The sequence below is a fragment of the Falco peregrinus genome, chromosome 16, assembly GCF_023634155.1.
Source record: "Falco peregrinus isolate bFalPer1 chromosome 16, bFalPer1.pri, whole genome shotgun sequence".
In the NCBI taxonomy this organism is placed as follows: Eukaryota; Metazoa; Chordata; class Aves; order Falconiformes; family Falconidae; genus Falco; species Falco peregrinus.
In genome coordinates this window covers 4,796,270-4,808,570 of record NC_073736.1, presented here as the reverse complement: position 1 = coordinate 4,808,570, position 12,301 = coordinate 4,796,270, and the positions used below count along the sequence as shown (strand labels likewise).

General features: G+C 48.1%; 1 protein-coding gene across 1 annotated transcript; it reads left to right on the top strand.

Moving 5' to 3' along the window:
- Positions 1–277: 277 nt before the first annotated feature.
- Positions 278–7,964, top strand: PPP1R15B (protein phosphatase 1 regulatory subunit 15B). Its single transcript, XM_027782594.2, has 2 exons — positions 278–2,019; positions 4,948–7,964. Exons 1-2 carry the CDS (start codon positions 481–483, stop codon positions 5,158–5,160), a joined length of 1,752 nt encoding a protein of 583 aa, XP_027638395.2. The 5' UTR covers positions 278–480; the 3' UTR covers positions 5,161–7,964.
- The last annotated feature ends 4,337 nt before the right edge of the window (positions 7,965–12,301 follow it).

Sequence of the window (12,301 nt, the reverse complement as noted above, 5' to 3'; positions counted from 1 at the left end):
ACTTGCACATCTGCCTGCACCTCTGCCTGCCCCCGGACCCGGGCGTCCCCCCGGACGTGGCTGCCCCCCCGCTGTTTCCCCTCGCCGCCAGAGGGGGCGCTGCCGCGCGGCGCCCTCCGGCTGATGCAATCCCCACGCGGAAGGAGGGGCGGTGTCTCCGCCCCGCCGGCGGCCGCCCGGGGGGCGTGGCTTCCCTGACGCCGCGCCGCTGGCCAATGGGGGCCGGCGACGCGCGGTGACGGGGCGGGGGCGGGCGGGCGCCTGCGCGTTGGGCCGGCGCCGGCCGCGGGCGGGTTGAGGCGCTGCGCTGGGCCCCGCGCCGCCATTTTGTGCCGCCGCCCGCAGCAGGATGGAGCCGAGTACCCGAGAGCAGCCGCCCGCCGTCCGCCGCCCCGCAGCCCCTGGACGGAGCGCCGCTCCGCAGGCCCGACCGCACCGCTGGGAGCGCTGAAGAGTCTCCTCTGCCCCTCGCCGGCGCTCATGGAGCCGAGCGGCCGAGATCGCGCCGGCCCCGGCCTGGGGCGGGCCTGGCTAGGCTTGGCCGCGGCCTGGCCTAAGCTGGCCGGGCCCAGCGCGGCCCCTGCCGGCGGCTCGCCCCAGGCGAGCCCGCCCTTCTCCTGGCTGCGGCTGATGTCGCAGCTCCTCTCCCCGCTGCCCGCGTTGCTGCAGCGGCTGCTGCCCGGCCCCACGCTGAGCAGTGCCCTCTGCCCCGCCAGCGGGCAGCCGCCCAAGGGCCCGCTGCTGCTGCTGCCCGAGCCGGCCGCCTCGCTGGACTGGCCCGAGGAGACGCTGCCGTGGGCGGAGGAGCCCCTGGAGAAGGGGCGAGAGCGGGAGAAGGAGGCCCCACCGGGCCTCTGGGGAGCCGGGCTGGTGCGGAGCAGCCTGGTGTCCTTCCCCGGCCCGCGTGTGGACTTGTACGTGCTGGGCCCGGAGCAGGGCCAGGCCGGCTGCTCCGGCAAGAGCCACCTGCCCCAGCCCCTGCGGGCCGAGGTCCCCGCCGCCGCCTGGCGAGGCTGCCCCGCCCGGGCCGCCCTGCCGGAGGCCGAGTTCCTCCGCAGCAAGCGCTTGGCCTTTCTCCAGCGGTGGCACTTGGCCGTGCCGGACCCGGACCACGGCTACCACAGCCTGGAGGAGGAGCAGCAGCACAAGGGCGCTTGTCAGGAAGAGGTAGGGGGGCAGCGGGAGCAGCGGTGCCATGCCGGGGAGCTGAAGCGGCCCGAGGAGCCGAGCGACGCGGGGAGACAGCCCGGAGGTGGTCGCTTGGAGCAGGAGGGGTTGAGGGGTTCAGCTGAGGAAGCGGCACCTGTGGGGGAAGCCTCAGCTGAGGAGGATGAGGAGGACTCCGAAATAGAGCCAAACCTGCCGGTTTCAGCCAGACCTGCCTGTGCGAATAAATTAATAGACTATATCATGGGGGGAGTTTCCAGTGGGGAGGACAGCGCAGATGACGAGGAAGACTGGGATGATGATGATGACGATGGGTTTGACAGTGAAGGGCTCCCCTCAGATTCGGAGGCCGGTAGCCAGGACGGGGAAAGGCTCCATCTCTGGAATTCCTTTTACAGTTTGGATCCGTACAACCCTCAGAACTTCACAGCCACCATTCAGACATCTTCCAGTGAGCCAGGAAAAGATATGTCAGATGTGGAAGAGGTGGAGGAGGAGGAGGAGGAAGATTCTTCATGGGCAGAGGAGTCCTCAGGGTCTCCTCGCCCTAGTTCTGAAGAGGAGGACGAATGGGACTGTAGCAGTGTGGATGAGGCAGAAAACTTGAAACTTTGGAATTCGTTCTGTACCTCAGATGATCCGTATAATCCTTTAAATTTCAAGGCAGCCTTTCAAACAGCGGAGAAGAAAGGGACACCTGGTTTAAAAGGAGCAGAGAGGCCGACTTTGGTCACTTCTGAACGTAGTCACTTAACTGTTTGTCGGGTGCAGTTGGAAAAACGTAATTGTGGGGTCACTGTGCAGCATGGCATTCTTTCTGGTGGGAAATGTAGAAATACCAAGCGGAAAAAGGTATATACTTTTGTTTATGGTTTTGTGTTTTGGGGATGCTAAAAAAAACCAACAAAAACCAACAACCAACAAACCCACATTGTGCTAGGTAGTATGTGAGTGGATGAGGTCACTTGTGCCAGGATTCCGGCCAGATCATGCCCGCGTGAGCTTCTGGTCTAATTATTTATGTGTGCCTCATCCTTTACACGTGATGGTAGAGTTTGTGATTCAGATAATGGGCAGATAATGTCTTTAAATTTCTTTTCTAGACTTGAAGTTAAATTTTCCGTTTAAGATGTAGTTTTCATTCTGTATTTGTGTTGTAAGGCAGTTTTCGTCATGGGAGAAACATGAGAACTGTGGTGTAAGTTTTTCCTTTGGAAAGTACGGGTTTCTGTTATGAATAATGTTGATGATGTATTTTAGGGACTTGTCATGCATGTAGTGTGATTGAGACCTCAAGCATTGTGAACGTTAGGACTTGGGACAAGCCTGCTTGGGTTATAAATGTCTTCTCTTGTAGAAAGAGCTCTTCTGTTGTGGGTTAAGACATGCTGCAGTAAGCCACTGAAGTTTCAATACGAAGTGCAGTAATAATCCCACTTCCATTTAAGAGACTACTGTAATTCAGCAGTCGTTTATAAAAAGGATGTAATCTGGAACTGGGCTTTTGAGCACAAACTGGAAGTGTAATGTGTTTACGAGGAGTTTGTGCATTAAAAAATTTCTGATATGTGCTAGGATTCAGGTAAATAGTAATAATAAATTTGTCTTCGTAAGTGTTGTGATGCTACAGATGTACGAGATGGCTTTTCAGGCGTGATGTCTGAGACTTGCCTGACACTGCCGACCTTTGTAGGAGCAATAAATAGCTTGTGATACAAAGTCCCAGGGTGATACACTAGTGTAACAAGTTATCAAAATAGAAAGCTTGTATAACTGCTTGCTTTAGTGTTCTTACAGGGAGGAGATGTGTTTGCGCCTTTAACTGAGAGCCTGGCTTGGAGGTAAATTCATACCTGTGTTAGGGCAGGTGGCATTTACAAAAGTTAACGGTTCACACAGGACAAACTGTTGCGTTTTAATCTAAGTGGAAAATGCTCAGACTGTTCCTCCAAGAGGTCCTTTGTAACTGACAACACCTGTCTGAAATGCTGCGAGGTAACACTGCTGCAACTAAAATCTTGTTGAGGATCAGGGGTGTAGAGTTAATGGTAGTAATTTTTTGACTAATGTGTTGTTTGATTCTGTGTAATCTCTTGACATGGTGAAAGAACGATGATCTAGGTGCAATATTTAGCATGACGTTACAGATTCCAGTAATTGTGCCCGAGGGTACCGTAGACTGATGTAAAAAGGATGCAAGGTAGGAAATCGCAGAGGGATAGGCTGATGTAACAGCTCTGTGTGCTGGGAAACAGATACTTAATTATGCCTGTGTGCAAACAGCAGAGATTGCTGAGCAGTGACTGAGGTGTCCCCAGAAAATCTAAAAGTTAAGGCTATTTCCTATCGGGCATCCTGCAATCAAATAGCAGCTATATTCATATTTGAAAAGTCATAAAACCTGGGAGTGTTTTGTTTCACTTAGGAGTTGGCAGTGTGTTGACACTGTGCGAGGACACGTGGGGTCTGGTGTCCTTGCTTTCGCAGGTAACTCAGCAGTAATTTGGGATCACTGCACTAGAATTCGATGACTTCTGGAAGTTGCTTACAGTCTCTTGTGGCTCTGTATCCTCAGCTGCTGATTATTCCTGTAGGTCCTCTCTTTTGTAACTGTGGTTTTTGAGAAGGTTAGAAGATGACTCTACCACAAAAAACAGTCTCACTCTACACTCCTCATGGTGTTAGCGTGAACTGGGCATGAAAGTAGGACTCTGTATTAATAAAATGTAGGAATGTCCCCACCTTTTTTCCTGACCTTCCAGAAGCAGTTGTCCTGCAGCGACTCAGTGGAGTAATCTGTAACAATAGTTTGCCTTGTCTTCGAGAATTAGTCCTGGGGTGAGAGTTGATGGATGCTGACAGCTAGTTAGTTTGTTCTTCAGTTTTGTGCCTCTTGTAGAGCTAAATGAGAAGCAATACGTAGTTCAGTAGAAGCCTGAAATAGTCTGGCTTGTGCCTGTCACTTGATAACAGAAGAACTTAAACAGTTACTATAGTAATAGTCTAAATACTGTCAAGTTTAGATCCTGAGCCTATAAGGTTTCTTTGTTAAAGTAGCTTAATGGGTCTTGAAAATAGCAAAGAGTGAAAGTTTTTGTGTGTATTCTAGAGTGTCAGGACTTCATTTCCTTGCATGAACTTAAACACACTGGAATTTGATACCAGCTCTAAGTACACGGGTTTGTTCCAGTCACGTCATGATGAGTGTCACTTCCTTACATGTAGCATAGTGATTTCTTTGCCTGGTGCTGAAGGAGGAGCTGGCTCACGTGGTTGCTTACTCTACAGGACAACAACTCTGCCTTTTTTTTTATTATGTAAGCTTCCGTAATCAGATTTGGGCCGACAGCATATTTCTAGCCTTGAGTGTTCTGACATGTCCTACTGAGGAACCTGCTTGAACTGTATCTCTCTATTAAGTTCATAACCCAGTACTGAGGTCAGGGAGGGGCTGGTGTTATTTCACAGGGAACGTTGTGTGATCTGCCCTCAGCCTAAAGAGGCCTCTTGGGCTGCAGTTTAGAAACTAGTGGTTTGAGCTCTGCTCTTGGTAGAGGGGGAGGTCAACACCTGGTTGTTTTTAAAGCTGAGAGTTGAAATGTACTCTGGCCTAGGTGGTGCAGAGACGTAGCGTGGACTGATAGCATATCTGAGACTTCTTGCTATTAGGCATTTAATAAGTTGTGATGAAAAATAAATAATAGTACGTGCAAATAAATACTAAGCTCCTTTCGCTTGAGTGCTTGGCTAATGCTTTAGTAAATGTCTTGTCTTTTCCAGGTAACCTTCCTTGAGAAAGTTACGGAGTATTACGTAAGCAGCGAAGAGGATCGTAAAGGACCCTGGGAAGAGATTGCACGAGATGGATGCAGGTTCCAGAAACGTATTCAAGAAACAGAAGAAGCCATAGGATACTGCTTCACCACAGAACATAGACAAAGAGTATTTAATAGACTCCAAGAAACCTACTACAAGAGGGTTGATCTCTTCTAGCACCTTAAAAGATCTGGTAGTTGTTTGACCCTAAGCACTCATGAAAATGTTCAAAACGTGAGGTGGCAGCTGCACGCGCTATTTTGAAATGGGGGGAGAAGTGGGATTTTAGCACTTTTTTCCCCAGTTCAATATTCAGCCATCAAATATACCTGTGTCCCCCATTTTGATATCCTGACAAAATCTTTTGAGTATCATCAAGAGTAAGGGTAGTATAATTGCATTCCTTTTAAGTAACACTTGAGAAACAGACTGCTTTAGGTTAAATCCATTCCAAAAATGCCTTGTCTGCCATATGTTGAGAAGTGGTGACTATTAAGTTGGATTTTTGCACTTTGAAAAAACAAAACCTATTTTGAAGGAAATATTTATGAGGCTCAGAACCTAGTTACTGCAGTTTTGATTTAAAGTTTCTAGGGGGATGTGCTGTTTTCTTGTGGTTATCCATTTTCTCTAACTTGTACAAAAGTCTCAAATTTTGTTAGCTAGTAACTCTGCTGTGCAAAGCAGATAATTTATTGGTTTAAGATCCCAGTTTTGCATGTAATCTAGTGTTTGAGTGTTTATGTAATGCTTTGATGTCTTAATATTTCAGTCTAGCACACTGGGGGATTCAGAGGAACTCTGGTACACTACAGACCCTTTGGTTTGTCTTTATTTAAATAGTACCTTTACCCAGTACTGGTCCAAAGGGTGTTGGCTGCATGTGCACCAAACCTCTTTGCTTTCAGAGCAGTGAAAAAGGCCTCATCCTGATAAATAATTAAAGCTTCAAGGTATGTGTTGAGGCTATGGCTGATAGTTTGAATTTAGGTAGCCGTGCACAGGGAACTACCCTGTAGTTCTTCAGTTAACCTTGGGGTAACTTTGCCAGAATTGATTCTGCTTTGTGAAGATGAATTGAAGTGGAGGCTTCTTCATCTTTCTTGTATCTAATATGCTCGTTCTGATACTGGTAAGGGGAATTATCTTTGGCTGATGGAAATCTAAGGCTACAAATCGCTGTGTTCTTTACCAAAAGCCAGTATTAATATCTCTCTGCGTCTGCGCTTTTGTTCCTCTGGTACCAAAACAACATTTCACATTTGGGGTCTGAAAGTTGAGGTCCTCAGTGGGAGGAAAACACTCCTTATTTATGTTCCTAACTTAAAATGTTCTGTTTCAGTCAAAATAAAAAAGCAGCACCGCTGGGATATGTGTTCGGACCTGAAGGCTGTTGTGTGGCTGTTACGCAAGCAGGCATGAGATTTCATGCAATGGAATAAATAGCAACCATCAAAGAATTCATATTTGTTTGCGCAAAGTTGTGTCAATAAATGATTTGCTACTTAGTTCGTTCAGCTGACTAGAATTGTTTCCCTTTTGTAAGGGAGAAACCTAAAACCACTTCAGATTTGCCATCTCATTAATGATTACAGTTTTTAATTTGAAAGAAAATTACACATGAAGAGGAATGCTCCACAGCGCTTTGCTGCATTTTCTGCTTTATTGTGCCATTTTTTTGGCCATCTGTTAATTCTGCCTCAAATTTCAGAGGGTTTGGGTTTATAGTTTATTCTTATTGCCTGAAGTATGTTCTTTGAATTTAAAGATTGCCTTTCTCTGCTCCCAAGTTAGAAGTGTTACAATTACGAAATTCAGAGGGTTAACTGGACTACAGGTGAGTTGTCCTGTAAACTTAAAATACAGCTGAAAGTCAAGCAGCCTTGCAGACTGGCTACTTGAAAGCAATGCAGCAATATTATTTTTCATCCCCATGGCATTAGAAAAAACAAAGGGGGGGGGGGGATTTTCCTTTCCTACAAAAGAGAATTTTAGTTGCGAAATTGTAATTCTAATCGTGCCCTCAGATCCTGTGAAATAACTCTGAATTTTTAAGAGTTTGTTTTCCTGTGTCATATTTGACAACAGGTGTTCTGCTTTTTAGTTCAGGAAAAAGCATGTGGGATGATAAATGTAGAACAAAAATAGAAAATCTGCTGATTTGTGGTCCAGGTGTGACTGGTAATTAAAAACTGCTGTTCATTGCTCTTAGTAAAATATACTATAGTAATTTTTCTGTGATTCTCCTGGTTTCTTTGATCTTGGAGAACGTGGTGCTTCAGTTCCTCTGGACAACTCACTTGATTTACTGGTGCTTGTAAGTGGTAGCGATCGGTGCTTCAGAGTGGTGTCAGTTAACACCTGCAAATACTGCTCCACTGTGTGCAGAGGCTTGGAAAAGGCTATAGCTGGAAATGAACAGAATGGACAAATTGGATATAAACTAGATTAAAACCGGCTACTCACAAAGTGCTTTAATATTTGAGAAATTATTCTTTTCCAGCCTGCAGTGTAGCAAGCGCTCAGCTCTTAACACTGCTGATTCTCACCGAGACGTACCTGCTTGGGTAAGCTTTTTCCACTCTTCAAACCTCACGTTTTCAAAGCATCCAGTGTAAGGGGATAGGTAACACTAAATTCATCACCATAAACTTCATCTTAAAAGCAAGCTAAGCTTGGTTGTCACCATTTTCCCTGTAACATATCTTAAAATGGTCATGCAGGATGTGTACATGTGTTGAGTGCTTTGAGTGAGACAGTAAAAAATAATACTTGTTGAACTTTAAATCAAAACTGTACCTATCAGATTTTATTTTTGTATAATTTAGAGGAAGTTAGAAAACCTGCGACATTGGCTTTATACAGATTTTAATTGATTTGTGTCAAGTTTGTTGGGGTTTTATATCTAAAGTTCTATTTCTGTACATAATAAAACTATTCAGAACTAATCTGTAAATTGTAATAAAGATATTTGCAAGATAGTGCCAAATTGTTTTTCTCTGAAGGAACTTAGAAGGGACGTTGGGTAACTGCAAGAGCACGATTTGTGTACGTACGTGTGGCTTTACAAGAATATTAAATATTTTTTTATCACCTTTAGTGTTTTGGAGGAGGTTATAGCAATTTAGAAGCAGGCACTCTCCCCTGTGAATTTCCTTCCAAACCAGTAAATGTGTGATGGTAAGGGTTCCTTGTACTGGTGAAGCTTTTAAGCTAAAATACAAAGTGTGCAAATGCAATTAGTTGTATTCTAACGAGGTTTTGGTGCGAGCAGGCATGTTAAGGTTTTGGTGCCAGTATTGAGCTCTGGTTTTAGTTTGCTCGTTGGTTAGCATAACTTTAAATATGAATACTGCATGGGTTTGAAGGGGTTTTTTTATGGGGTTTTTTGGAGTATTTTCAGGTTTTGCTCTGAAACAAATTTGAGGTGTCACCTGTGAGTAGAAGTGACTCGAGGGTGCCAAACATCTGATCTTCCTTCAGCTGGAAAAGAGCCAGAACACTTCCCTGTGTTTTGCCACGTGGCGTTGGCCTACAAGGCGGTGTAGTATTTGTTCCCTTGTTTACATTTTAATGAACTGGAGTAAAATGTTTGGTAAGGAGCTCAGGATACAGCAAGAGGTGGCATTGCCCAGTTAACACTTCATCCTGCGCAATGTTATCCAGCGTAATTATTTTTAATGAAGGTTATTTTTTTGTTGTGTTGTGTAAAGCTGCGTCTGTCAGTCCATGGGGTGGGGTTTTTTTTTTTGGCTAGAGAATTATGGCACGGACTTCCAGAAGCGTGAAGCTAGAAATCCTCGCAGGAACTGGGTGTTTTGCGGATGTTGTGCCCCTGCCTGGGGCTGCTTCGGGTGGTGGCTCTTGGCTGAGGAGGAGGAGGCTGGAAGTGTTGTGCTGCTGCTGGCAGCAACGAGAAGTCAGCTTTACGTATCGGAGTGACAGGATACAGGTGCCCGCAGTGGTTTGCAGGCACAAATCAGCTTTTCCAGGGTTTTCCGAGGGGCACACTGTGGGGAAGGAGGCTGGCCTGGGTGGGTGTGAGTCACGATTTCGGTCTCCACCAAAACCCTGCTGACCAGTTTCCTCCGGAGCAGCGATACTGGTGATGAGCAAGCATTACCAGTAGCTCTGCTCCCTGTGTGACATGGTCATGGCTCAGGAATCTCTGGAATGAGTTCAAGGGCCACGGGTTGGTCACTCTTCTACAGCAACGTTCTAGGGGGAGAACTTTCAAGTTACTCATTGTTTAGTTGATGCCTTAAGGAAGAGTGTTGCTTGGAGCTCGGGGCTGGAATGGCACTGTGTACTGTTTGCTCCTGTCTTGCAGCACAAGCTGCATTTCATCCTGTGCTTGCGCCTTGTCTGGGCATCTCTACAACACCATTGTGCAGTGTTTGTTTCTCTAAGAGTAGCATGGGTAGAAAACTGCTGGATGAGACAAGGAAAAACATTGTCTGAACTTCCTGCAGTACCCTGTTGAGAACACTGAACAAAGATGAACATAGTGAACATTATAATTATGGTGGCTTTTTAAAGTGTTTTTGTTTTTTAAGTCATATTTACCTGTTCTGCTGGCTCTAAAATCTGCCTTAAAAATGAACATTGTAATTTCCTCTTGATTCAGTGAGCTAGCTTAAAGAAATATAGTTAGTGTGCTAAATGAAAGCTTCTGTGTGTTTGGCAGTGTATCCAGATGCCATCTGGAATGTAGAAATCCTGCTGGGATTTCTTTATTCTATCAGCACCGAGGTCTGCAGTTGGAATTCAGTTGACAATTTATCTGTGTTAGAGTAGAATTGTTCTTGCTCTGGTAGCTGCATCTTCTCCACGGGACTTAAGAACTTGTTTGTCAGCAAAGCACAAGGGGAGTAAATAAGCTACTATTTTTGTAGTCACTGCTCACGGTGCCCACTAAAATGCCGTTTGCAAATTAATAGTGCCGCGAAGCTGGTTTGGTCCCACAAAAGCAAGTTTCTTCTGAAACTGGCAGGCAGGAGAAGGCGGCAACGCTGAATCACGAGGTGATTGCAATTCCGGGGAGACTCCGCTGCTTTCCAGCTGCGTGGCCTTGGCCCCACGGGCTGTAGCTCGGATATAATCCAAGGTCCGTTTCGGTGGGAGGGGGGAAATGAAGTCTTGTAAAAGCTGTCCATTAGTCTTGAGGGTATAAAGTATTAGAGGCCATTAGTAGCAGGCATCCATCTGCCCCTCCTGCTAATGCTCACGATAAGACTGTTAGCAATAAAAATACAGGCTGCTTTGCAGCCGCCCCAGCTGTATGAGCACATTGGCTATTCATTGCTTGCCTGTCGTGTTTTCAGGATGGTATGCGGCATTTTGCTAGCCGCATGAGCTGTCTTGTCCGTTATTCCTCTTGCAATCACTACCTGCGTTGCTTCCTGCAATAAAAAATAATAATCCAATAAAACCCCTGCCTGTAGAACCGCACAGTTTGGGTTATCCAGCTCCGGTGGGCTGGACTCAAAGCTTTGAAGCGGCTGTGGGGAAAGGTCTTTCTCAGCACAGTTCCCCCCCGTTCCAGGGACAAGCCTGGTTTGCACTAGCCCAGCAGCTCGTGCAACAAAGCCGCTGAAGATAAAATTCCTGCTACGTTCGTCGCGGGTGCAGCCTGGGCAGCGCTGGGTGGTACCGTCTCAGGCTGCATCTAAACGCCTGTCTTGGGGGAAGCTAGCTATGTACAGAGCAGGGAAAGGTCCTGCTTGGAAAATGGGGCCTCGCTGCTGAAGGTTTGGGTAATGGAAGCAGCGTGTTCAGCATCGCTCCGGAGCCGCCGTTCCTGCCCCAGCGCTGCCTGCCAGCCCAGCGGGAGCTGCTCCTCGCCCCGTGGGAAACGCCAGGAGACGAGGCACCTCGTCAGAAATGGAAAATACCTACCGAGTGCAGCCCTTTGCATGCAAAGAGCAACCTTTGGCTGCGAGCGGTTGGGATACAGTCCCAGGTCTCTTGCAGGGACTTTGTGCAGAGAAGAAAGACCCAGCAGGGACGTTTGGACTCAGCACCTTTCCCCCTTCCCTTCTCACGCACCCTGCTTCTTGTTTTCGGCTTGCTGTTTCAGGTTGCTGAGATAATTCAGGCCAGATCTGAGGTTAAGCGAGGCTTCTGGCAAAGGGGGAAGCAGGAGCAAGTTAAAAAGATTTTACTTCTAGAGCTGGAGGGATGTTTTCCTGGCACCTTTCCCTGCCTGCTCCCATGCCGGCTGTTGGGAGCTATGGTAACAAGCTGTACAAGGGGTTGGAGATCTCGGGGGTGGATGTGGGAGCGGTGGGTTGCTGTGCCTGGTGGTAAATGTGATAAAAGGCTGTTAAACATCTGCTTGCAATCTGGGTGTCTGGGCTCCAGCATACCCATCCTGTAGGATCCACAGAGCAGCACCCACCAGCACTCCCAGCAGCGGCTTTCCCTGGCACCATCTATCAAATTACAAGCAGTTTACAACCAGACATAAAGAATATGAAGCAATTAGCTTTTTTGCTTAGCAGCTCGCTTTCACCTGAGGTGATTACTGGTCTAAGCTGGGAAAGCCAAGAAGGAGCAGCGTGCTCCTGCCTGCCCCGGCGGTGGGATGGCCATGGTGTCCCCAGCCTGGCTCTGGTGAGGCTTTTGAGCGGTTGGATGGGCAGTGCGTGGAGTAGAGAGGGAGGAGATGACAGCTTGGAGTTACAGGAGGCAGATTGTTGTCTGTTGATAGTCAGGGACGGGGCAAAACTCGCATCTTGGGCTGCATCAGGTTGGGCTCAGTGGAAGCGCTTGGCCGACTCGCTCTGCGGCTGCGTTTCTCGTCTGGTTTCTGGGGAAGCGTTTGTCCAGGAGATGGTGCCAGAACCGTACGGCAGCGTGGGACTCGCAGCCAGCAGTGCTGCTGGGGCCACCACCCCCCCAGGGGACTTCTGTGTGGCCCCCTCCCACCTGTCACTCCACGGTGGCCCCCAGGTGCTCTGCCACCTTGCTCTGGTGGGAGCATCAGGGTGCGACAGGCACATGTGGACCGAGCGCGACAACCATCCTTTCCTGTGCAAAGCGCCCGGATTTGTGACATTCCTAACATCTGACCCACGAGGGCTCCGTGCAGGAAACATCCTCAGCCTTCGTTCGCTTTCCTGGTCAGGCCAGGTCACCTGCGATGGGCCGGGTGTCTTCTCTGACCACGACTGAGCCGCGGCGGTGCTTGTGTCACACCGTGGCTCACCCAGCGCAGCCCTTTTCCGCATGCTTCGCTCCCTTTGCCTTTTGTTCTCCGTGTGGTCCCACCGTGGCTTGAAGCGAAGGCTTGGTGCTGTGTGGATGGAGGGGGAGG

Coding starts and splice junctions, on each gene's coding strand:
- PPP1R15B (XM_027782594.2), top strand. CDS start 481: ATGGAGCCGAGCGGCCGAGATCGCGCCGGCCCCGGCCTGGGGCGGGCC. Junction 2,020..4,947: donor GAAATACCAAGCGGAAAAAG/GTATATACTTTT, acceptor TGTCTTTTCCAG/GTAACCTTCCTTGAGAAAGT.